This window comes from Acytostelium subglobosum (genome assembly GCF_000787575.1).
Source record: "Acytostelium subglobosum LB1 DNA, scaffold: scaffold35, whole genome shotgun sequence".
Taxonomy (NCBI): domain Eukaryota; phylum Evosea; class Eumycetozoa; order Acytosteliales; family Acytosteliaceae; genus Acytostelium; species Acytostelium subglobosum.
The window spans coordinates 252,403-277,030 of record NW_012236498.1 but is presented as its reverse complement, the minus strand read 5'-3'; the positions used below and the strand labels follow the sequence as shown (position 1 = coordinate 277,030).

The window sequence follows — 24,628 nt, the reverse complement described above, 5'->3', positions numbered from 1 at the left end:
ATATAATACATTTGTATTGTTGTATGTTTGATTATCTATCTACATCAATTGACATAGTTTCCATAGCGATCAGTGATTGACTTGAAGTACTTTGGTGGAAGGTATCCTTCACCATTCACTGTTTTGATTCCTGGACACAGGACGACACCATTCTTTGACAGGTAGAATGGTATACCATCGTCCAATGCCAGTTGCAGATCGATTATAATCACCAGTTCACAGTTTGAACGCATACCAGACACAACATCACCATGATCACCTGTTGCAAAGTGAATATGATTCCTATCCATACGATTAAGTCCCTTTGATTTGATTGATATCAGATGCTTCCTATAAGTGCCATGAATCACTGATGGTACATCATCAATTGATGTTATAGTCTTGAATTCAACATCATCCACCTTTGTTTGTTTGTTTGATTTTTGTTAACATGAGTGTTGTGATCATCTACTATAGTTGTTGGTAGTATACTAACATACCTGCTTGATTGTATGACCTTGATTGGCACGTATGTATAATAGACCATCTGGCAGAGTTTCCAAATGGAATCGATTCTTATCATTTGTCTTTACAACATGTTGTAGCTGGTCTATTGTAACACCTCTGAGTTGTTTATGAGCAAGTACATCATCCACCTTTATAAAGCCCTCCTTATTGATATTTAAATGCTCCTTGACTGCACCATGTCTAAGCAAATATGACAATGTCTTTGATATCCTAACTACTTCGTTTGTTGACATTTTATAATATAATATTGTTATTAATGTTGTTGTGTTGTTGGTGTTGATGTTATTTGTTTGGTTGAGCGTATTGGTAATGACCTGGAGTTGACTTGGATTGTATATGACCTTATCTTATCATCTCCTTTCCGCTCGGGTATAAGAAACAAATAATCAGAGAAATCTAAAGAAATCATTTTCTATCTGTTTTCTCAATAAAATACTACTGCAGTGGGGTTCAACAAGTTTGTGTTTGGTTTGGTAGATGTTCCAGACGATCACCATTTGAGTTCATTTGTATACATCTCAGGTGTTTATTAGAAGATGACCTCCTTGGAGTCACCAATGGTAACAACACGAAGTGAGTTGGTCTTGCCTTGTACACCCTCAAGAGCACCAGAGACAATCACTACTCTGCTACCAGGTTTGACGAATCCACGACTGAATGCCTCGGCAATACAGCTCTCGACATTCTCTTTGGTGCCAATGTGTGGCTGCACCAAGAATGGAATGGCACCTCTCGTGGCATAGAGGTGGGCAACAGTCGACTCACTTGATGTCACTGCATAGATTGGAATGGGTGGCTTGTACTTGCTGACCAGTCTGGTTGTGAATCCTGTCTCTGTCATTGTTATAATGATACTGGCCTTCAAATCAATCGATGTGGCAACAGCATACGATGCAACAGACTCGGCAATTGATATTGTCTTATCGTTGCACACCTTGAGCGCAGTGAACACTGTCTGGAAGTCAGTGCTCGACTCTACCAGCTCTGCCTCTCGACAAATCCTGGTCATTGTGTCAACTGACTCTATTGGATAGTCACCATTGGCAGTCTCACCAGACAACATAACACAGTCAGTACCATCCAACACAGAGTTGGCAACATCAGTGGCCTCGGCTCTAGTTGGTCTTGGTGCTTTGATCATCGAGTCCAACATCTGTGTTGCTGTTATAACAGGTTTATGTGCTAAGGTGTTCATTGATCGATTAGTTATATGCTTGCCGCTGATGGTCATCTTTGGATTCAACTACATACCTGCGTTACACTTGCTGACCATCATCTTTTGAGCGACGAATATCTTCTCGGTTGGCACTACAACACCTAGATCACCTCTGGCCACCATAATGCCATCGGATACCTCTAGGATCTCGTTAAAGTTTACGATTCCCTCCTCACTCTCAATCTTTGAGATGATGAATATGTCCTTTGCTCTGTCACCCAACAGCTCTCTAATGTCAATTACATCTTGGGCCTTACGAATGAATGATGCCGAAATGAGATTGATATTCTGTTCAATACCAAACTTGATATCACTGACATCCTTCTCGGAGACGGCTGGAAGTGTGACAATGGCACCTGGCAAATGGCAATTCTTGGTCTCTCCTAATTTCGACTTGTTGTCCACCTTGCATTTCAATGACCTACAAGTTGATTATTAAGTTAGAGTCTATTTTCATGGATGATAAGCTCTGAGTATACATACTTATTCTCCTTGTTGATCTCTGTGATTGTAAGAGATATGACACCATCTGACAAGAGTATCTTACCACCAACACTGACAGATGTGATCAGGTCTTGGTAGTCAAGATAGATTCTCTTGGAGTTACCTGGCACTGATGTGTTGGTGTCAACGATCAACTCTTGATCCACCTCCAGGTCGAGTGGCTTTCCACCCTCAAGCTTGCCCGATCTAATCTCTGGACCTTTGGTGTCGAGCATGATGGCACACTTCTTGCCAGTCAACTTCATGGCCTCTCTCACATTCTTTATAACACTGGCATGATACTCATGAGTTCCATGCGAGAAGTTTAGTCTGCACACTGACATTCCAGTGTTTAGCAGCTTGACCAACATCTCAACATTCATCGTGTTGGGTCCAATAGTGCATACAATCTTTGTTCTCACAAAGTCCTGTGTTGGTGTGTCCAATGACAACCTAAGGTTTCTTGATAATGTTGCCATTTTGTTATAATTGGTTATTTAATAGTTTGTTATTTATATAAGTATAGTTATAAACTTAATAATGCTGACCAGTCTTCTCTAGAGAGGCCCTCTTCTCACTCTTTCCGTTCTCCAGCCCTACATCCCTCCTCAACCTTTAGAGAGAGCACTCAACAGCATCTTCAGTGCCGCAGCCATTATGACTGCCCACAGTTCAACAACAACAAATGAAGGTGGTAGCTGGTAGAGTAGGGTGAACACCTTTACCTTAAACTTATGCCCTGTTGTATGAGTGAGAGTAGTAGTTTAGATGGATCAGGTGAACTTGCATCTTACATTCGTAGCCGACGTCCCCTTTTAGCCTAAAACCCCAGGTGTGGTTCGAAACCCACCGGCACAAACCAGGTATGTACAAAAAAGGGAAAAACCAGGGATGATTTATAAAAAAAGACGTCTTGTTGTAATAGATATCATTCTTAATTATAATGATAATAATAATAATAGATAGAATTCAATAATATATAGTATTGATTACCAACCCCATGGATGGTTCTGGTAGTGGTAGTAGAGTTCGTTCTCAAATTGACCTGCATGACTGCCGTGATGAATATGCTTGATGTTGCCGTGATGCATGATTGCGCAGGAGTATCCCTCATGCTTCTTGTGCTCGTATTGTCTAAAGGCATCATGCTCATGGTGATGAGTGTCATGATGCAGGGAACCGTGATGGTGCCAGTAAACTACGTACTTGGTCTATAAATGTATTAATATATATTAATATAAAGGGTAGAGTACTATCTATTACTTATTACATACCATGATATTATATATACATAAATATTAGATTATATTGTTTGATAATGATTGATGATGACTATCCTTTTAAATAGCTAGACACTCTGCCAACCTACCTTAGGACTTGTCAAAGTTTGTACTTTCAGCTTTTCACATCCCAAGACCAAGTGCCCAATGAAAGTCAGAATAACACTTCAAATTGATGTATCCTGGAATGTGATCAGCCATCCATCGAGCAACTTTGATGATTGAATGAATGAAATATCATTGGGCTTATAATAGTACAGAGAGAGAGAGAGAGAGTTTGTTATTGTTTTATTGGTGTATGATTCACATCCAAAGGTTGGTAGGTGTGCTGTGCTGGTGCTGTACTGTTCTGTGCTGCTGTCTATACATTGGGGTTGTTGTTGTTTGTAGGTACTGTGTCTCAGTTCAAGGGCACGGGAGGAGCACTTGGTGTCTCCATATCCAATATCTTTTGTTTGTTGTTCTTTATCTTTAGTTTGCGTGGATCAATTGACATCTTGCTGGCTAGATACTTTGCGACTTCTTCATTACCATAGTGACAGGCCAGACTAAGTGGAGTACGTCCCTTGTTGTTCTTTTCATCCAACGATGCACTGTACTTTAGTAGCAGTTCCAGTACCTTGAAGTGATTCCAAAATACGGCCAGATGAAGTGGTGTACTGCCATTGATGTTCTTCTTGTTCAAATCGATCCTCTTCTTGAGGAACAGCTCAATCACCTCGAGTCTCGGCTCCTCAGTCGATATCAGAATATGAATTGGTGAGTAGCCCTTGATTTCATCGTTGCTGGCGTTGAGGTCAGCGCCGTGCTCCACAAGTAACCTGGTGACTTGGTCGTTGTCATTATAGCAGGCGATGTGGATAGGCTTCCATCCGCCCGTCTTTGAGAGGTTGGGGTCAGCACCATGGGCCAAAAGGAACTTGGTCATCTCTAGTGATCCTGATGAACATGCGTGATAGATTGGTGTGGTACCCTGTGCATCTTGTTGGTTGATCTTGGCTCCATGTCCAATAAGCATCTTTGCAATGTCTTCGTGGCCTTCGGCTGAGGCAGCATGTAATGGTGTCCAACCATCCAGGTTGGCAGAGTCAACGTTGGCACCACGCTCCAGGAGAGACTTGGCAGTCTCGATGTTTCCTTTGTAGGCCGATGTATAAAGAGGTGTCCATCCATCGAATCGCTGAGAGTCCACTGTGGCACCTTTGTTGGCCAGTGACTCTGCAATTCCGGCAAAGTTCTCCTCTGCAGCCACATGCAACGACGTGGCTCCATCCACATTGACGGCATTCACATCACTGCCAGCGTCGAGAAGTTTGTCCACCACCTTCTTGTGGCCTCTGAGCGTGGCATAGTGCAGTGCAGTATTTCCCTTCTTGTTGGCACTGCGCACGTCGGCACCTGATGACAGCAGTAGGTCCACGATCTTTTCATCGCCATTGAGTGACACCATCATGATTGGTGTCGAGTGATCCTTGTTGACAGCGTTCACATCAGCACCATTCTTGATCAAAGCTTCAATTGTTGGATAATCATTCTGGAGCAGTGCCAAGTGCAAAGCAGTGTTTCCATCCTTGTCCTGAGCATTGATGGGACTGCCACCACGTACGATGAACTCGACCATTTCGCTTCTGCTGTGTGTGGCGGCAAAGTGTAATGGTGTGCGACCATACACAGTGATTGATTTGGTAAGGTAGCTCTGTTTGTCTATGATCTTCTTGACAGCCTCCAAGTCGCCCTCTTTGACTGCAAAGTGAAGTGATGTGACCTCCTCACGTGATTCCTTTTGCATCTTGTCGTATTGTTGTATCTTTTGATCAACTACCACTGCCACGGGTGCCACTACCTTTGTAGGCTGCTGCTGTACAGCTTCCACCTTTGGTACTGCTGCAGCTGATGGTGGTGCTTGTGTAACTGATGAAGCCAATGGAGTGGGTGATGCTACTACTGCTGAAGTCGTGACTTGTTTCTGAGGGGTTGTGAATGATGGTGAGCTAGTACTGACTGAGCTCGAGCGAAATGGACGTGATGGGGAGTAAAGAGATGGCTTGGCATTGGGTGAGAGTGCACCAGCTGGAGCTGTCTTTGAACCCGATGATGCAGATAATATGAATGATGAGTCCCAATTGATAGTGTGTTGTGATGACTCTGTTTTGTTGGCTGATCTTGAAGATTGTTCATCGGCGCCATTCACACCCTCCATCTCGTCATTCGTTGGCCACTTTATTGGGAAACCCTTCTGAGTGACCAAAGTTGCCATCGTCCTCAACGTTCCAACAACCTTTTGCATGTTCTTATTCTCTATCAAGTCTGTAGCAGTGAATATCTGATTGTCATTGATACCAAGTCTCTTTACAACTGCAATGAATCTATATTTTAAGTGGTAAACAGTAGAGTTGTTAGCATTGGCTGGAGAGGACACTTCAGGGTCACATGAAAGATAGAGGTGACCACCTACGAATTGATATTCTCAATGAGTTTGAATGTAATAGATGTCTGTCTGTTGTAGCGAGGTATGATGTTTGGGAACATGACATTGGCCAGCTTACACAGGACCACACCATCCTTGAGAGCAGTAAACAGGTCGTTGTCCACCTGTTCATTGATCACCTGTTCAATCCATCGATGACACTCAACTGAACGATTCTGCATCTCATAAGTGTGGAAGTCTGATATAGTGATGGTCACTGAGCTCGAAGACATCTTCTTGCCATTTGATGGTCTGCTTGGTCTATTCATATTTTCTATTGTCGACAGTTGGTAAACAACTAACTAAACTCTATATATCTAACTAATTAACAGTGTTGTATATATTGTGTTTGAGGAATGCGTGTACTGATGATGATTGACTGACACAGGAAAAGTGCAACCAACCAAGGTAGCTGGAGGTATAGTACTAGTACTAGTAGTAGTAGTGATAGTAGTGATAGTGATACAAGTTGTTTATGTGTCTGTTTGTTTGTTTGTGTTTGTGTGTGTTGTGTGTTTTGTGTTTGGGTAACTTAGGTGTGTTGTGTGTTGTGTGTGTGTGCTAAGTGGTCTGATGGTTCGCGACAATATTGCGCAGGTTATATAAATGGTACAAATATATATGTGTGTGATTGTATTTATATGTATGCAAAGTTATATATCTATTAATAATGGTGTGTGTGTTGATTGAATGTTGCTGTTGACCCCTCTCATAAGCGATTGTTTTGTTTTTGAATTGTTTTGTTTTTTTTTTCGGGACATCCCCATCATAAATCTGGATGGCCCAGATTGGTTTCACAAGAATGAATGACCATTCGAATAACCCCTAATCAACAATCATTGTTATTACTCTTTGGGACTTTGTTGCATTGTTTATTTACATGTTGATGGAGTATCAATGGTGTCATCATCATAACCACACAATATGTGATATGATGTGGCGTACCCTTCTCTACTCCTCTTCCTCTACAGACCATCCATCTTGTCTTGAGATAAATGATCGTAATAATGATAATTAGGTCATTAAAGTAGGCGCTCCTACCAAAAGACCTTATGTTGTTGTGTTGATCGTAAGTGGATGTGTGTTGATGACGCCGTTGTTGCTGTTGCCCAAGCTGGCCATGTGGTTGGAGCCACCTGTGGCCACCTTGTGTACGTTTGTTGAGCTGGTGCTGGTGTTGAGACTAATAAGATTGGTGCTGCTGGTGATTACGCTGGAGTTCATTCTCGATAGAGAGGTGTGATCTTTGCTCGTGGTGGATGTCGATGCCGTAGTGATCGATGATGATCCCGAGGACGACATATTATTCTGTGATGTTGACATCGACTTGGTATTGAAGCACTTCATCTCTTCAAAGTGCTCAAGTGTCTGGAGGTTCACCTTCTGCAGGAATGGATGAAGTAGAATGTCCTCAATTGATGCTCCTATAATATGGTACATTTTGTTAGTCATCGGTAGATGTCCCTTGTAGTAATAGTTGTACATACTCTTTGTTGGATCAAACACCAGTATCTTTGATAGTAGATCAACTACCTCTCTGCAGTCCACAGAGTTGAACGCATCGAACATCTTTGCTCGAACAGATGGCACCTGCATTGAGTGACTCTTGCTTGGTCTCATGGCCTCCATATCATCTGATGTTGGTGTTCCAAGTACTTCGATAATCCTGGCGAGTTGATCTGCCGAATTTGTTCCTGGGAACAATGGTTTACCATTCAACATCTCGGCAAGGATACATCCAATCGACCATATATCCTAAGTGATGAGATCGTGGTAAGTAATCAATTGGACTGATAATATTGATGAATATACATACAATCTTTGTAGAGTAGTTCTGACAACCAACCAAGAGTTCAGGTGCGCGATAGTATCGTGAGCATATATATGACATGCTGGTGTGATTGAACTCTAGTATCTTGGCACTGCCAAAGTCTGCCAGTACCAACTCTCCCTTGGCGTTCAGCAGGATGTTGTTTGGCGTAATGTCTCGGTGACATATATTCTTGGAGTGTATATGTTTGATGGCCTGACACAGTTGGTAGAACTGTACACGGATAAAGTTCAAAGACAATGTCTTCTTCTTTAGCAGACTGGCCAGTGTATATGGTATGAAGTCAAACACTAAGTTCTAAATTAATATAATGTTAGTCATTGGCTTTGAAGCTATCAATGTTGTTGTTGTTGAATACATACTTGCATCTTCTTGTTATCCTCATTGGTAATAAAAATATCCAATATCTTTAGACAGTTGGGATGATTGATAACCTTTAGGATGTCATACTCTCTACTGATGAAATGGCTGGACTTCTCCACCTTTTTGATGGCAACACGCTTGCCGTCACTGTTCTTGGCCTCGTACACCTTGCCAAAGGTGCCCTGGCCTACGATTCTGAGGATTTCGTAGGGGTAGGTCTTGGAACTATGTGACGACGACGATGTGGAGTTGTTGGCACCCGATGTTGATGAAGACGAAGAGGACGATGACGAAGTGGTGGAAGATGATGAATCCTTGGCCAGCTGGTGAGAATCCTTCTTTTCCAGACCCAAGTGGTCATTGATATTATGCGCCTTCATCGTTTCGGTCATTGTCTTGCTGCGTGATCCTCTCTTCTTGAAGTATCTATACACTTTGTTATATATAATGTCCAACCTTAATGATAATATTGGTGGAGCACTATTGCTGATTGAATTGATCTATTGGCAATGTAAATATTATTGTTGGTGTTGTTGTTTGTTAGATAATGATTATGAATGGATTGAATTGTTGATGGTTGATGGTTGATGGTTATATTATTAATATTTATAAATATTATTATTATTATTTAAAGGAATGAATATGAGTGTGTGCACCAGTGCTCCACTCTGTGTTCCGATGGTCGGGTGGATGTGTGGATAGATAGATAGAAAGATGGACTGATTGATGGTTTGATGTATGGATTGTGGTATCAATCAATCAATCAATCGATCAGACAGTGTGGCAACATTGCCTAATATGGTGGTGAAGCAGTAGGCAGGAAGGAGTGTGCGTGGTTTGATTGACGACAGAGAACAAATGAGAGAGAGACGAGTGATCGATCCATACCCAATCAATGTCTGTGTGTTGTGAGTGTATACCAACTTACGTTTGTCGGGGATGGATACACTTGTTACGAGATTAAATAATCCAACTAGGCAATTTCAGTTGGTTGATGGTGATGTGTGTGATGTTGGATTGATTGTTTGATGTCTACCTGTATACGCAGCCAGCCTGTCAATCTATATGTCTGTCTCTGTCTGTCTGTCTGTCACTATCTATTGGCCAGGTGGTAGTCCAAAGAGTTGTGATGATTTTGTCGATGCACGATAAGATGAATTTGTAAGATGGATACTGTAGTTTGTTGCAACTGGAATTTGTTGACGCCGTGACAAACTAATATTTATATTTATATATATTTATAGATAGTGCTATCTCTATCTTCTTCTCTCTCTCTCTCTCTCTATCTCTATCTCTTATCAAATGTGTGGCAAATGAGCACAACCACACCAACTCATCACTATCCATTCATTAACAACAACAACAACACATACACATACACACAGGTAGTGTTAATTATGTGTGTGATGGATGATGTGTGTGGGTTCATTTATGTGTGTGTGTGTAAATGAGAAGATGGAAAGGTGTGTGATTAAATAAATATATACCTGTTTGGTTGGATACATGATTGAATGTCACATGCATACTACTTGAACGCATCACATCGCAATATATTGTATCTGTTATGTACTATATCTCTGTGTGTGAATGAGCATTGTCGATTAAGTTGTGTGTGTGTGTGTGTGTTATTGGTATAGAGTATGACTAGCTAGTGTGATCCATCATCACAATCCAAGAGAGAGGTCAATTTGGTCAGAGCATGGATTGAATTGTGTGTATGATTGTGAATGGAAACAACAATAAACACCAACATCAAACAGATTGCCCTAATGGGGCAATGTCACAAAGTTTTGAACTAATGGGTATTACCTTAGTGTTTGGTTGAATGTTGTTGTTAAGCAAGACCATATGGTATGATCTGAATTATATAAATATATATATTATTATTATCTCTTGAATAGTACAATGGTAATCAGAATGGGTGTATGACAGATGTCACCTTGACATTATTGTCAATATCATCATCATCAACATCATCAACACCATCATTAACAACAACAACAATAACATTATAATCATGGTACCAATGTGCATTGGTCACTGAGTTATTTCAAAAACAAGTCAATAATCGATTTTGATTGGTCAACCAATGAATTTCCTTTGCTGGTAGTCACACGCCTGTTGAAGCATAATGAAAAGAACCATTGGATAGTGGACAGTCAGTCGTCGTGGGTCTTGATCCAAAAACTTTCTACTTTGGTCAGTTCGTTAGTTATTAAACTAGTTTGTTAGTAGGTTAGTGAGTTACCTGTACAATAATCACAGTTTGATTGGGTTATCAATGGACATTCAGATATCTCTTCAACAACTACTACTGCATCCAAGCTTAAGAACATACAATTATTCATTGTTCATATCATTATATGAGATTGCTATTGTTGTTGTTGTTGTTGTTGTTGTTCAGTTCATCAGAAGATGAACATGTAGTTTCGTAAGAAGAAGAGGTCAACCCCAACGAAGCCTTCCTATCTCACTTCACGAACAACATATTATTTGCAAATACTTGTACAACTTTAGTTTGGAATAACAATAATGATGCAACCAAATCATCATTAAACACCCTTTCACAACTTCTTTGATGCCCCACAAATAGGATGGAGAAGTTTCGTCAAACTTTGAAAAATATCTGTCTGTCTATCAAAAAATGGGTTGTTTCAACGTCTCATCTCTGATTCATGTTGGTGCCAGTACCATACAACCGAATCACTTTGTATTAATAGATAGTAATAGAAATAAGTGTAAAAGTTATATTTATATATATATAGACAATGAATGTTGAAGAAACAGATCAATTGAATGAGGCCATCCAACTGTTTTGGTCATTCAAATTACAAGGTAGATTGGCTTGTCCCTCACATTCTGTCTGTCTGTCTGTGTTGATACACCAATACTAATCCAAATCAATCAATCAATCAATCAATCATTCAACAGAGTGTGAAAAGATACTTTTAAAGTACAATGACAGATTGCCACTGTTTGCATTGTTGTATGCAGATATTTCCTTTATCAAATGTGGTCTGACCGAGACCAAGGAGGACTCGGACGAGGCCTCAAAGCGTATAGGCAACGCCAAGAAGCTGGCACGTGAACAACAACTTTCACAAAAGCCACTCTATATCAAGCAGGAGAAGGATGAGAAGAAGAATGGCAGTGGCTCAAATGGTGCCACCGCCGACTCACAGGTCACCAAGGCACAGTACCTGATCGCCAAACTGGTGTACGCCGAGTCATTGGTCATGAAGGGCATCCTGGAGTTCAAGGCACAGAACAATATCAAAGCAGGTCTATCATTCAGAAAGTCATGGAAGCAGTTCTCACAGGCATTCGAGGTCGTCCAGGCACTCCCATCCACCTTCCCCGCCTACCAACACATTGCCAGCGCCTCATACTATGGTGTGGGTATATTCCACTTCCTCGTCTCTGCCGTGCCGCCCCAATACGTATGGTTGGTCGAAGGTATCGGCTTCAAAGCCAACCGTATGGAAGGTGTCAAAGAGATAAAGATAGCAGCGGATATCACATATGGTATTAGATGTAAGTTGTCATTCAACCATTCAATCAATCAATCAATTCAATCAGTCACCTAACATATACCTTCCACATCAGCTATAATGGCCAAGTGTTGTTACGCATTGTTATATTGTTTCTTCTTTGAGGACTTTGAGACACCAAAGGCAACGATCGATGAACTCTTGGAGAGATACCCGGATGGCGCAATGATCAACTATATGTCTGGTGCGATCCAGAGAAAGAAGGGCAACACTGCACAATCATCAATATATTACAACAATGCACTCAAGAACTCAACAGAGCTTAAGCAGCTGCAGCTGTTCATAGAGTCGGAGCTGGGCTACAACGAATTCCTCAATCTCAACTGGGCTGCTGCCGAGCAGCATCTATCACTCTTCCTCCAGGGCACGACAAGCAAGGGCTTCAAGGCATTCATTGCCTATCAACTGGCATGCTGCTACGAGATGCAGGACAACCGCGACAAGGCCATGGAGACAATGCGAACAATCGACTCATGTGTGCGCAAAGGATACGACTTTGATGAGTTCTCCCAACGCAAAGCGCTGCGATACATCAAGAACAAGCAACTGAATGCATTTGAACGAGAGTACCTCAAGGCAGCGCTGCTCAACGAAGCACATCTCTTTGAAGAGAGCAACCAAGTACTACAGGCAGCCATTACCCTGCCTGGTCTGACGTCAGAGGAGATCTCCGTTGCAGAGTACATGTTTGGATTTAACGATCAACAATTGGGCAAGTCGGAAGAAGCAAAGAAGCATTATATGGTATGTGATTGTTATGTTATCCATAATCGGCAATAACTAACTAACTAATGGATTAATTGATCGATTGATTGATTGATTGATTGCACAACCACCCCAACAACCTCATCATCTTCATCTTCATAATCATCGATATACAGGCATCACTATCGCGAGAGAAACAGTTATCTTACGATCACTTTATCATACCTTATGCAAGCGTTGGCTTGGCGGAGCTGATGTTGGCAGAGGAGAAAAAGACTGAATGCAGAGCATACATCAAGAAAGCAAAGAGTTACACATCGAACGCTTACGACTTCCCATCAATGCTGGACTGGCGAGCGCGTAAGTGCTTGCAAGCACTTGGTGAGTTCTAGTCGTAGAGGTGACCAGAACTGGTCGCGAGCGCACTTCCTTCCCTTCAACACACACTCTTCCAATACACACAAACACAGATTTACAATACGTGTCTTTATTCATGAGAATTATACACCTACACCTGCACACACACATCATACGCAACAACAAAACACACATATTATTATAACCAAATTAGTGTGGTTCTATCACCCCAGGTGCAATTTTAGGCTGATTTCATTATGTTCAATTTCAATGCACTCCAAATTGAATTTGAATCCATCTTGACTCCCTCACCCTGCTCTGCTTCCACATCTCTCTCTCTCTCTCTCTGTTCACGCACTTCTAATAATCCACAACAACAACAACAACAACACATTATTATTATACCTTCATTATTATTATTGACACACATATATTTACCATCTCTGATGAAGATCGTTTGGTGGGGTACAACAACAACATAAGACACACACAAACACACAAACACAGTTCTCTTTTTAGTCGACCATATACGAAGTTTGGAAGGTCTGAAGAAGACACTACTCATTCAAATAATCATCTCTCTCTTTCTCTTTGAAGGAGGTCGTCTGCAAACACATTCTCTCTCAATCCTCAGTCAGACAGTCAGTTGTCAGCCAGGTCTATAGCTATCATACTTCTTCTGAAACTCTGTTGTTGCCTCCTTTGTGACTATAGAGTCTAACCAAAGTAAGTTGGACATCATCGCACAGCCACACTCCCACCCATTCGCCACACACACATGTCCCTTCAAACGAAATTAATGATCGGAGTGTTGGGACATGTTTGGAAACCCTATGTCTAAATATACATATCTGAGATTACCAATAACTCTTCACTAACTAACAAACACACAACTCATCATTATAATTCCATTCCATTCCATTTCAATTCCAATCAATTAATCAATCCATCCATCCAGCTAAGACAAACAAATACAACAACAAACTAAAGAAAATAATAATATGTCTGAACCAACTTCTTTGTTTGTTCCAATTGTGGTCAGCAGCAGTCCACAACGCCAACCTTCAACAATATCTACAACAGCATCAACAACATTAATATCAGGTAGGACTAAATGCCTAGAGGATGTCCAACAACAGCTATCGGATACCACTCCATTGCGGACCAATAGCAGACGGTTGGCATCCTCATCAATGGCCGCATTCCTCTGTCCATCACAACCCGACCACAATTCTAATATGATGATGACCAACTCAACGTTGTCCACTTCACCATCTCCTTCCACTTCTCCTTTCAAATCACCAACGACATCAATCTACTCTTTATCACTCTCTTCAGATAGTAATAATATTAATGGTGCAGCTGTATATGATGGCGCCAACACACATTACAGTCCAGTTCACTCTCCAAAGGGAGAGACAGATCCAATATCAACATTATTCCAACATCTACAATCACCAGACATTGATATAAGACTGTCGGCTCTCGAGTCCATCACATCAGCCCTGAAGGAGCCAGACAATGAACGACTGCTACGTCTTCATCTCAACACAATAATAGTGTTGGCCACCGAGTCTCCATTCGAGGAGATCACTCAGACCTTTACAACATTCCTTCATCTGATACAAGTAAGTTGGATCATATATGTCCAGTGATCAATATACTTACCAATTCATCATCACATTAGGATAAATATCATATTCCAAAGCAAAGAACTACATCATTCATAAAGGAGTCCAAGTTGACACCACTCAACACGAGTGATGAGACAACGAAACAATTGTTCCAAGAGGTATTCATGCAGTCTGGCCGTGTTAATCGTGTAGTTCGTCTACTTGGATGGCATCCACAATATCTTGACAAGTTCCTTTCAAGTTATAACAAGGTCATGCGTGATCCTGGCCCTCTGCCATTATTTTGGCGCAACTATATTGCCATACTCACGGCCTCACGCTACAACTGCACCTATCTGGTGTCCCTCCAAGAGCACGAGTTCATCCAGAACAAGGGCGATCCCAAGTGGCTGGCAGGCATCGATCACATCCCCAACAAGCTGAGGAACCTCATGGGGATGATTCAGACCATGGCACATCAGCCATGGCACATGGTATCCTTTGACATTGGCTACCTGGTCAAGGGCACCGACTCCTGGTCCATCGCCGAGCTGATACATGCCATGATCGTCATAAGCACATTCCTCTCACTGTCTGGCTTTGTGTCCTCATGTGGCATCCTTCCAGAGTATGGCCTAATCACCGAGGAGAAGCAATGCTTCTCATTGGATGAGAGTGGAGAGTTTGAGATGAACGATCCATCATCCATGACCAACACCATCAAGATAATGGAGCTACTGGGCAAGATGAGAGTCAGATCATCCGTTGATGATCAAGAGGCCGAAGAGACTGGAGACCGACACACAGAATTCCTTAATGCAGGTCTCTTTGAACCATCGCCACTATTCGACAACATCAACAACGCATCCAACACTTCAGATGGAAGTAGCAATAGCAGCCAGAGTGGTGGATCAACAACCAACAATGGCATACCAACACAACAGACATCTTCCCAATTCTCCAAGTACACTGGAGACTTCACAATGACTCATTCCGACTTTGACATCCAGTCTCGCCAGTACCAAGTGTTCTCTGTGCAGGACTACAGCTGGAAGGAGCACGGCTACGAACTGGTCAGCAGAATCTTCCCAGAGGTGGCCTCGCTGCTCGACGAGGAGTTCAACCTCGTCTACTCCCTCACCTACAATCAATTCAACAACAACACCGATATCGACACACTGCCATTCAGACGCGCCATCTGGTATTATGTACAGCGCGTCAAGGGCATCTGTCACGACGACTACAACTATCGTGAGGTCAACATGCTACTGAACCGAGACCTGAAACACTATGTAAAGAAGGCTGTATGCTTCCCTGACAGCATAACCAAAGAGGACTACTCAATGTTAGGCTTTGAGTTGCAACCTGCAGAGAAGTGTCATCTCTCCCTACTGGCAGTATGTTCACACAAGCAAGCAGTACTACTCTATGGTCTTTACTCTATAATGAGTTATCAGAATAGTAGATAAGATAGATAGTAATAAACACACTCTATATAGTGTGTATATGTATTATATATACAAACAAGCATGCTGTTTATCTGTTTCCATTCATTCCTTCATTGTCGTGTTTGAGGTCAAACATTTTATTTATTTTTTTAATATAATTGAATTCGAGCGACAAACGAAAGTTTCGATTGAATGCACCATGGTCAAATCAGATGAACACGAAATCAAAGTGATAATCTGAAGTATATATATAAAGAGATCAGATAATATATAGATATGGCAAAGGATAAAGAGATAAAGGATAAGAAGAGGAGAAAGGATGAGGATGAGGATAATAGTGATGATGATGATAAGCAACTGAAAAAGAAGGATAGCAAGAAGAAGGTCATAGTACAGACTAGTGATGATGATGATGACGATAGAATGAATACAAGCAGTGATGGTGATGATGATAATGATAAGAAGAAGAAGAAGAAGAAGAAAGAGAAGAAAGATAAGAAGGATAAGAAGGACAAGAAGAAGAGTAAAAAGGCAGACAACACAGATGATGAAGAGGAGGATGAAGATAACGACAAGAAGAAGAAGAAGAAGAAGAAGTCAAGCAAACAATCAAGTGATGCTGAAAACAGTGACAATGATACTGATAAGAAGAAGAAGAGCAAGAAGGATAAGAAAGAGAAGAAGGACAAGAAGAAGTCAAAGCCTGGCTCTGACGATGAGGAGGAGGAGGATGATGATGTTAGCACTGAGGACGAAAAGGACAAGAAGAAGAAGAAGAAGAAACAAGCTGAGGAGGAGGTCAAGAAGGAGAAAGAGAGTGCTGACAAGAAGAGAAAGGCCGTCCTTGAGGACGACAATGACAAGAACAAGAAGTCAAAACAATCATCATCATCAAACGGCAACAACTCAACACCAAGCAAATCAAAGGATAGTAGCAGCAGAAGCACATCATCTCAGAATGGAGAGCACAAGACACTGCAACAGTCATCAAACCAGACCACAATTTGGAATGCATTGAACAAGGAGATGAAGGCCGACTTTTGTCCACAGTGCAACAACCTACTTCAATTCCTTGAGCCATTTGGCAAGCAAGCCAAGTGCAGCGTTTGTAAATTCCGTGCTGACAAGTCAAGTAAGTAGAACATCAATGTCGTTCATTAGTTGGTGAGCATTGACTGACTGACTCAAATGTTATTACACTAGTTCTTGGTCAGAAGGTGATCACATCCAACAGTACACTCTTTAAGAAGCCAAAGAAGGTGGTGGATGACGAGGAGGATCGTGGTGCAGAGATCGACGAGGAGTGTCCAAAGTGTGGACATGGCAAGATGTACTTCAAGACTGCACAGACCAGATCAGCAGATGAAGGTCAGACCATCTTTTATGAATGCCAAAAGTGTTCGTATGTATCTCAGTGATATACACCAATATATATCATCTACAACCAAGTATTAACCATTATACATCCATCAACTACTCTACTTCTACAGACACAAGTTTTCTACCAATACATAATCTATCAACAACAATATATCAACATGACATCATTAAGCATAATCATCATCAAACTTGGTTAATGATCAATAATAATAAACTCACCAACAACAAGCAGCAACAGACTTCTGAAGCGGCAACATTGGCAGCAATCCAATCTCTGGACTCGACGAGACCAACGACACGTGTCGTCATTGTAGTGTGCCTGGTGTGTTCATAGTGTGTGTATGTGGGAGCAATGAACACACAAACACACACTTGTCCATAAGAGGCAACCAACTAACCACACACCAACCCCATTGAAGGACTAGCTTGGTGTTGTAGTTGAACAAGAAAGAGTATATCTAACTGACTGACTGACTGACTTGGTCTCTATATTTCAATCTATCCTACCACATATCATTAGTTTTGAAGCTGGAATAATAAGTAATAATAATATTATACAGATACTGTTTGGATATTCAATAATAATATAGAATGGACGAAAGATCACAACATCATGCATCTTTATACTCTGAGGAGAGTATAAAGAGTGATCTCTTGGAATGGGAGGCTAAATACTCTAGCACCGATAGGACTGCCAAGATGTTGGCTCAACTACAAGAAACTCATTCAACTGGTGTGGATACTCTAATGAAGCTAGGTGAACAAGGTGAACAAATGGATCGTGTAGAAAGGTTAACAAATGAACAGGAACAGTATGTAATCATACCAATGGAGGTAGAGAGAGATGATGGAACACTTTTAGGTAATTAATATTATTATAATTGTAGACATGTTAAAGGATTGGGAAAGTATAAGAAGTTCCATAAATATATGAAGAAGTTGTCAAAGAAGGATAAATATAAGGAGGAGAAACCAAAGGCTGTATGTATTACTACTCATTCATTCATATTCACATCCATTATTAACTTATTGTTATTGTAGAAAGAGATACATCATGAGTTGAATGTAGTAGAGGCAAGACATCATGCCAATGATGTGATTATGAAGAAGAGAGAGCAGGATAGGTTGTTGGAGATGGAGCAGAAGAAGGCTTTATATAATACACCAAACTTGGAAAAGACAGATGACCGTCAGGGTATTAGTTCTAAACTATGGAGAAAGTCAAGTGATATCAAACAACAAGCGGAACAATCAATGGAACGCAGTAAACCTATTGAACAACAGAATGAGGAGGATCTACGTGACAATGTCTACATCAAGAATGCCAACTGGATAAAGGTGGAGGATGAACACTTGGACCAGATGAACCTCATCCTGGCTGACATGAAGAATGTAGCCATTGCCACACACACCGAGGTCCAGAGACAATCCATTAAACTGGACGATATAGATCAATCAATGGACAGAGGCAATCATTTTGAGCTCAGGAGGAAGTCGTCCAGACAGGTAGAGCGTGAGAAGAAGAAAGGAATCAAGGAGGAAGAGAAGAGGATTGATGATGCCAACAGGAAGAAAGCCATTGTAGATGCTAAAGTAGAGAAGGAAATTGGTCACAAACCACTCTACAAGAGCAAGTACCTTGGACGTCACGAGAAAGAGAGTGGCAACACAAGTGTCAATCCATTCCTGTAGACAATCCGTCACCAACTCGCTCAATCTCAATCTAAATCTAAACATAAACATTAATAATATATTTATTTGTATCATCTCATCGCTTGAGCTTATACACTCACTGTCAGTCTCTTTCTAAATTGTCTGTCGTCGACTGACATGTCGAGTCAAACGAGAACATAACCCTAAAGTCTCGTTGGTATTGAATTGGAGAAAGTATAATGCTCCGACATTACCATCGCATCCAATCATGAAGCAACATTTCCTTATTATCTGTTGGTAAAATAATTATGATGCGTTTGATAGTGACTGGTGTTGTAAGCTGTGAAGAATCTTTGTCCTTCCAAAAACGAAAGTTGATAGATTCTCGAATCTTGGGGGTTGACTCTTTTGGAAGGATCTGACTCTTCATTTTGTCTTCCGATGTGTAATAAACTATTATAAAGTAGGAGTTACTTCACGTAAGATATATTATCAAACACATATACAAAGATATAAATATATATATTCCTTCATTCTTCATTTATTATTTATTTATTAATACAATACTATACTATACTGCTATACAATAATGGACACTAATACAGAGTTACAACAACTGTTGTTGGAGAGAATCGGACTGGACCCACATAGGACTATACTGTTTGAAGACTTACCAGAGGTGATGACAGCATTCGCATTGCACATACCATTCGAGAACTCTGATGTCATTGGTCATCAACCATCTGGTATCTCTAAGGAGTATCTGATTCAAAAGGTGATCAAATCAAACAGGGGTGGTCTCTGCTACCACCTCAATCGACTGTTCTACCTCTTCCTGGTCGACTGTGGCTTCAACGTCACTCAACATGTTGGCACCGTATGGAACCAACAAACACTTGACAAGTGGGCACCAAACAACGGCCACATCATAACAGTCCTGCACAAAGAGAACGATGGCGCCACCTCTGACTTTTTGATTGACGTTGGCTTTGGTCTGTTCCTTGCGCTGAAGCCCATACCACTTGGAGGCCAAGAGGTGACCTCCCGCACTGGCTCATACAGATGGAACGTGCAACAGACCGAGAAGGGAACACACTTGCTCGAGGCCAAGAATCCAAACGATCAATGGCGTCTGGGCTACGCCTTTTCTACCGACATCATTGCAACCGAGCAGACTATCAACACAACACAACGCTTGATCCACGAGGACGAGCTCGAGACATTCAACGTCAATCATCTAACCTGTTTGCTACTTGCACCCGAAGTTGGCCAGGCCGTATTAACTGGCGATAGCTTCACAATCACCAATCCCTCTGGAGAGAAGGACAAGAAGTCCGTAACACCTGATGAGAGATTGGAACTGTTAAAGACTGTATATAAGTTCAAGTAAAGTGTAATGTTCATGAACATTAAGTATATAATATGTATATCATCTATCTTTTAGTTTCCAATCAGACCATGACACTTGATCAACCAGTTCATCATCTCTGGAATACCCTTCCTTGACACTGAGCTGATCATCAATACATCTAGTATCCTGGGTGACCTTTCGTTGCCTAGACCAAGTGTGTTGGTGTCCAGATCCAGTGCCTTGATCAGTTGATCGCGTGACATTCCCTCTCTGTCTATCTTACTTCCAACAATGAGCATTGGTGCATTGTTTGTATATTCCATCGCATCGTACAGTTCAGACTTTGCCTCTGCCAACAACTGTTGATCAGTACTGTCAATCATGAATATCACAATACTCTTGCCATTGGTAGCGGCAGGAGAGTAGTCTCGCCACAAGAATCTAAGATTCTGTTGTCCACCTAAGTCCCAAGCCTTAAAGTTGATGCTTCCAGCATTCTGTATTGTGTCAACATTGATGTTAGTTGGTGATCTACTGTATGTATCAATGCTCTACAACACATACGAAGCTATCACTGTGAGGTCTTAGTGTTGGCATATGTTGTCTCAATACATCTTTAGAGAGTACTTGTCTATGTGATTGATTGATTGAGAGAGTTAGGCATATCTTCAACTATCTTGTTATGATGTAGTTGATTCACTTACAGTAATGTAGTCTATGATACCATGATTGATTAATTGATTGAATGATTGGGTTAATGTCAGTTTATGTTGACTGTGATAGATCACAAGATCCCTCGTTCCGTGAACATACCTTTCCAGCATTTCCAAGGCCGATGATCATCAGTGTGCCCTCTTTATTGAGGAATCCAAGCCAGTTAAGTAATGATTCAATCCAATCGAATAGGAACATGTCTTTGTTATTGTTATAGTATATAAATATAAGTATAAGTTGTTGATGTATTGTTATTTCTTTCTACTGCTGCTACTCTTTTTAAATAATAATCAATGGAGTCCAGCAGTATTGTTCATACTTTAAAGAGATTGGTGGACAACAATAGAGATAAGTTAACTATCTGCTGATGAATCATTGTGGTGACTGTAGGTTCTTGCATATTCATTCACACACAACTACTCGACTGCAACAAACAGATATCGTTTATTACAATCAATGAGAATTAAGTTGAATAGGCGCGATAGAGTGTTGACTACGTCGGCATAGGCACAGTCCATCTTCTATCAATCTGTCCAATCAATGGGTAATAGTAACTATTATTAATGTGATCATATGAGTGAGTCATTGACAGAATGAGTCATTGACAGAATGAATGAACACTCCCCACTCTCGCACGCGAGGTCACACTGGTAACACAACCCAACTTATTTTATTGCTGTTGCCTTTGTTTCAAGTACCTCTTACAATTCTCCAACCTCTCCACAGGTAGATAGGTGACCTGTTTGATTGAACAACATAGGAGCCATTGACCATTATCAACCACACGTATTGAGTATGGTACATATTGATGTAGTTCACTTTGACATTCTAATCTAAATGTCTCAACGCTGGGAAGATTGATTATAAGTTGTTTCAACATGTTGATGTCAAAGTCTGCATTCCACCTCATGGTCAGTGCTTTGAGTCTAGGTATATCCTTGACATATCGCAATCCATTTGGAAACATATTAATTGATCCATAGAAGCCAGCGTTGTCAAGTTGGAGATGTGTAAGAGTATGGGGTGGAGCCAACACTTGCTTGTACGTGACGCTGAGTGTAAGGTCCAATAGATCAGATGGCAATACACTACGTACTAATGTCTGATCAAAGTTTAAGCCAAATGCCAATCGAGTGATTGAGTGAGGTAGCTGACCATTCACAATCAGTTGATTGAAATGTCTTCCTAGTATCAACGATGTCAGGGATAGTGGCAAGGTGTTCAATGGAAGACTGTAGTTAAAGTTGGTACCAAAGGTGAGTAAGGTAAGTGACTGTGGCAGGGTATCATGTAGTATGGGTCTGTTGTAGCTCTGACCGAATCTAAGTGTCCTGACAGAGTTTGGAAGATTGGTATGATTGACCTTTTCGTTGAAGCTTGCGTTGGAATTGAATGTCAACTCTGTGAGTGATGTCTTGGTAGTGCTCCAGGTTCAATAGGCCTGTTGTACTGTGGACCAATATGTAGTATTGTCAACGATTGAGGTAGTGCCCGTGGCTCAATCGAACTATACAGTCCGTATCGTAGTATGAGTAGACCTTCAGGTAGGACTCCCTCCACCAATCGATGCCTAAAATCATCTCCAAAGACCAACTCCTTTAGACTCGATGGAAATGTACCTGGTTCAATGTATTGATCAAACTGTTGTTTGAACTTGAGATAGGTGAGTCCACTAGGCAGTACTCCATGACCAATTGGATGATTAAAATGATAGCTCAGTGTAAGTGACCGCAGTGACTTGGGTAGTGATAGCAATGGATGATTAAAATCTACGCCCATTATAAGTTCAGTGAGTGATGATGGAAGTGAATCATCGATTGGATGATTGTATAATCCACCAAGTGTAAGTGATAACAGTGGAGGTAGTATTCCATTCTTTATCTTCTGATCATAAGAGTATCCAAATGATAGCTTAGTTAATGATTGTGGTAGTACATCATTGGACACTATTGGTTGATTATAATAGTACCCAAATGATAGTGTAGTTAAGTTGTTTGGTAATACATTGGGTATGAGTTTAATATTATATGAGTCACTAAATATAAGTACTTGTTGGTTGTTGGTATCGTGATGTCTTTGTTGATAGTATGAAGTAAGATGTATATGACCGATTGAGTTGGATGATGTTAAACATCTACGTAGTTTGCTACATGTCATAGCAAGACAAGCCACATCAACATCATCCAATATATAATTACAAGTCAAGTATTTGATCAAGTATATAGATAGTGACTCCATTATCTCTATCTCTTTCGAATATCTGATTGATTTACAATAATAATAAGTTTGGAAGATTGTTGAACAAATCACTGTGTTTTGATCACTTTATAACTTTGAAACTGGAAGGGAGTGACGTAGTCGTTGAGATGGGTCGTCGATTCATAGCTTCAATTGAGTCTTGGTAGCAAGACCGCAGACGGACTTCTTGACACCCTCCTTAAGGGTGGACTCGATGGCCAATGGGGACTCGCAAGCACCGGTGACCAGTGCCTTCCACTCCTCGTGTGTCTCGTTGGTGATCTTGACGGCGAACTCCTTGTCCAACAGCTTGCTGTCAAAGGCAAACTTGTTTGGTCCCTTTCCGTCGGGGATCTTGTAGTCTCTCAAGAAGGTGAACACCTCCTCAATCTTTCCTGGCATATGCTTCTCAACATCCTCAATGGTGTTGATTTGAGCAGCCAATGGATCGGTAACATCGATACAGAGGATCTTCCAGTCAGTCTCACCGGCGTCCAACATGGCCCAGACACCGAGTACCTTGACCTGCTTGAACTGTCCTTGGGTGCCAAGTGCAGAACCAATCTCACAGGCATCAAGGGGGTCGTTGTCACCCTTGGCACCAGTGTCTGGATGGACGTGGTTTGGATTCTCCCATGTCTGTGGCAGAGCACCATAGTTGAATGGGTACTTGTCGTGAACGAAACGGAGCTTACCGTCCTTGACGTCCTGCTTGATTGGGTTCATCAACTCCTTTGTAGAGATCTCCATCTTGGCATTGGTTCCTCGTGGGATCTCAACCAACATATTGGCAACAGCAGTTTGCTGGTTGACCCAGAGTGGGACATCATGGAATGGTGAGACAACATGATCACCGTTCACTGTTTATGTAGTTGAGAGTGAGTGATGTGAGAGAGAGAGAGAAGAGTAAGGTTTACTGATTTACTTACTAAAGTAAACACGGAATGAACCGGCTCCCTCCTCTCCAACAATCTTTGTTGTAATAGTCATTTTGTCTGTATATGTAGTTGTTTATAAATAGTATGTATGTAATACTTTTGTGCTTGATCGAGAATGACGATTGAAGTCACTTGATGAACAACACACCCCTCTCCCATTCTCTTCACTCCCACCTTGAACAACACACAATAAAAATGAATTAAAAACACATCAATCAAACCAACAACCAAAGAGAGATAAAGAGATTGACACACAAACAGTGTTGTAGCTGTTGTTGTAGTTGTTGTTGTTGTTGTCGTTGTAATTGTTGTTGTATCAATAACTCAAGAGTAACATACATACTATTGATATTGTTGTACGACATTACAAGTTTACTTTACAACTTACACTCGCTCTTTAAATATAATGAATCTGTTTGTTTGGGGTTGATTCGTGTCTCTTTGAATCTGAAACATCAAAAGAAAGAGGAGGATAAGGAAGTAAAAGATGGATTCACAACAAACATTCCAAATGATCATAACATAACAACAAT

The 24,628-nt window shown here is 41.1% G+C and overlaps 11 protein-coding genes across 11 annotated transcripts; 5 read left to right on the top strand and 6 right to left on the bottom strand.

The window, feature by feature from the left end:
- Positions 1–68: 68 nt before the first annotated feature.
- SAMD00019534_118550 (hypothetical protein) lies at positions 69–794 on the bottom strand (the record flags this gene model as incomplete). Its single annotated transcript, XM_012893003.1, has 2 exons — positions 69–401; positions 480–794. Coding segments are annotated over 2 exons (648 nt in total), but the record flags the coding sequence as incomplete, so codon positions are not given.
- A 242-nt stretch (positions 795–1,036) lies between these two features.
- On the bottom strand, positions 1,037–2,685 carry SAMD00019534_118540 (hypothetical protein; the record flags this gene model as incomplete). Its single annotated transcript, XM_012893002.1, has 3 exons — positions 1,037–1,689; positions 1,759–2,144; positions 2,207–2,685. The coding sequence occupies 3 exons, from the start codon at positions 2,683–2,685 to the stop codon at positions 1,037–1,039; spliced, it is 1,518 nt and encodes a 505-aa protein (XP_012748456.1).
- A 1,201-nt stretch (positions 2,686–3,886) lies between these two features.
- Positions 3,887–6,222, bottom strand: SAMD00019534_118530 (hypothetical protein; the record flags this gene model as incomplete). Its single annotated transcript, XM_012893001.1, has 2 exons — positions 3,887–5,852; positions 5,942–6,222. 2 exons carry the CDS (start codon positions 6,220–6,222, stop codon positions 3,887–3,889), a joined length of 2,247 nt encoding a protein of 748 aa, XP_012748455.1.
- A 787-nt stretch (positions 6,223–7,009) lies between these two features.
- Positions 7,010–8,590, bottom strand: SAMD00019534_118520 (hypothetical protein; the record flags this gene model as incomplete). The annotated part of the gene is made up of 4 exons (XM_012893000.1): positions 7,010–7,377; positions 7,441–7,708; positions 7,770–8,081; positions 8,147–8,590. Coding segments are annotated over 4 exons (1,392 nt in total), but the record flags the coding sequence as incomplete, so codon positions are not given.
- A 2,325-nt stretch (positions 8,591–10,915) lies between these two features.
- SAMD00019534_118510 (hypothetical protein) lies at positions 10,916–12,795 on the top strand (the record flags this gene model as incomplete). Its single annotated transcript, XM_012892999.1, has 4 exons — positions 10,916–10,982; positions 11,079–11,681; positions 11,754–12,442; positions 12,580–12,795. The coding sequence occupies 4 exons, from the start codon at positions 10,916–10,918 to the stop codon at positions 12,793–12,795; spliced, it is 1,575 nt and encodes a 524-aa protein (XP_012748453.1).
- A 966-nt stretch (positions 12,796–13,761) lies between these two features.
- On the top strand, positions 13,762–15,842 carry SAMD00019534_118500 (hypothetical protein; the record flags this gene model as incomplete). The annotated part of the gene is made up of 2 exons (XM_012892998.1): positions 13,762–14,388; positions 14,448–15,842. The coding sequence occupies 2 exons, from the start codon at positions 13,762–13,764 to the stop codon at positions 15,840–15,842; spliced, it is 2,022 nt and encodes a 673-aa protein (XP_012748452.1).
- Positions 15,843–16,097: 255 nt separating this feature from the next.
- Positions 16,098–17,336, top strand: SAMD00019534_118490 (hypothetical protein; the record flags this gene model as incomplete). Its single annotated transcript, XM_012892997.1, has 3 exons — positions 16,098–16,953; positions 17,025–17,223; positions 17,312–17,336. 3 exons carry the CDS (start codon positions 16,098–16,100, stop codon positions 17,334–17,336), a joined length of 1,080 nt encoding a protein of 359 aa, XP_012748451.1.
- A 456-nt stretch (positions 17,337–17,792) lies between these two features.
- On the top strand, positions 17,793–18,890 carry SAMD00019534_118480 (hypothetical protein; the record flags this gene model as incomplete). Its single annotated transcript, XM_012892996.1, has 3 exons — positions 17,793–18,013; positions 18,089–18,182; positions 18,243–18,890. Coding segments are annotated over 3 exons (963 nt in total), but the record flags the coding sequence as incomplete, so codon positions are not given.
- A 553-nt stretch (positions 18,891–19,443) lies between these two features.
- Positions 19,444–20,244, top strand: SAMD00019534_118470 (hypothetical protein; the record flags this gene model as incomplete). Its single annotated transcript, XM_012892995.1, has 1 exon — positions 19,444–20,244. The coding sequence occupies one exon, from the start codon at positions 19,444–19,446 to the stop codon at positions 20,242–20,244; it is 801 nt and encodes a 266-aa protein (XP_012748449.1).
- Positions 20,245–20,297: 53 nt separating this feature from the next.
- Positions 20,298–21,162, bottom strand: SAMD00019534_118460 (hypothetical protein; the record flags this gene model as incomplete). Its single annotated transcript, XM_012892994.1, has 3 exons — positions 20,298–20,702; positions 20,770–20,847; positions 21,019–21,162. Coding segments are annotated over 3 exons (627 nt in total), but the record flags the coding sequence as incomplete, so codon positions are not given.
- A 2,136-nt stretch (positions 21,163–23,298) lies between these two features.
- Positions 23,299–24,147, bottom strand: SAMD00019534_118450 (hypothetical protein; the record flags this gene model as incomplete). The annotated part of the gene is made up of 2 exons (XM_012892993.1): positions 23,299–24,017; positions 24,087–24,147. 2 exons carry the CDS (start codon positions 24,145–24,147, stop codon positions 23,299–23,301), a joined length of 780 nt encoding a protein of 259 aa, XP_012748447.1.
- Between the last annotated feature and the right edge of the window lie 481 nt (positions 24,148–24,628).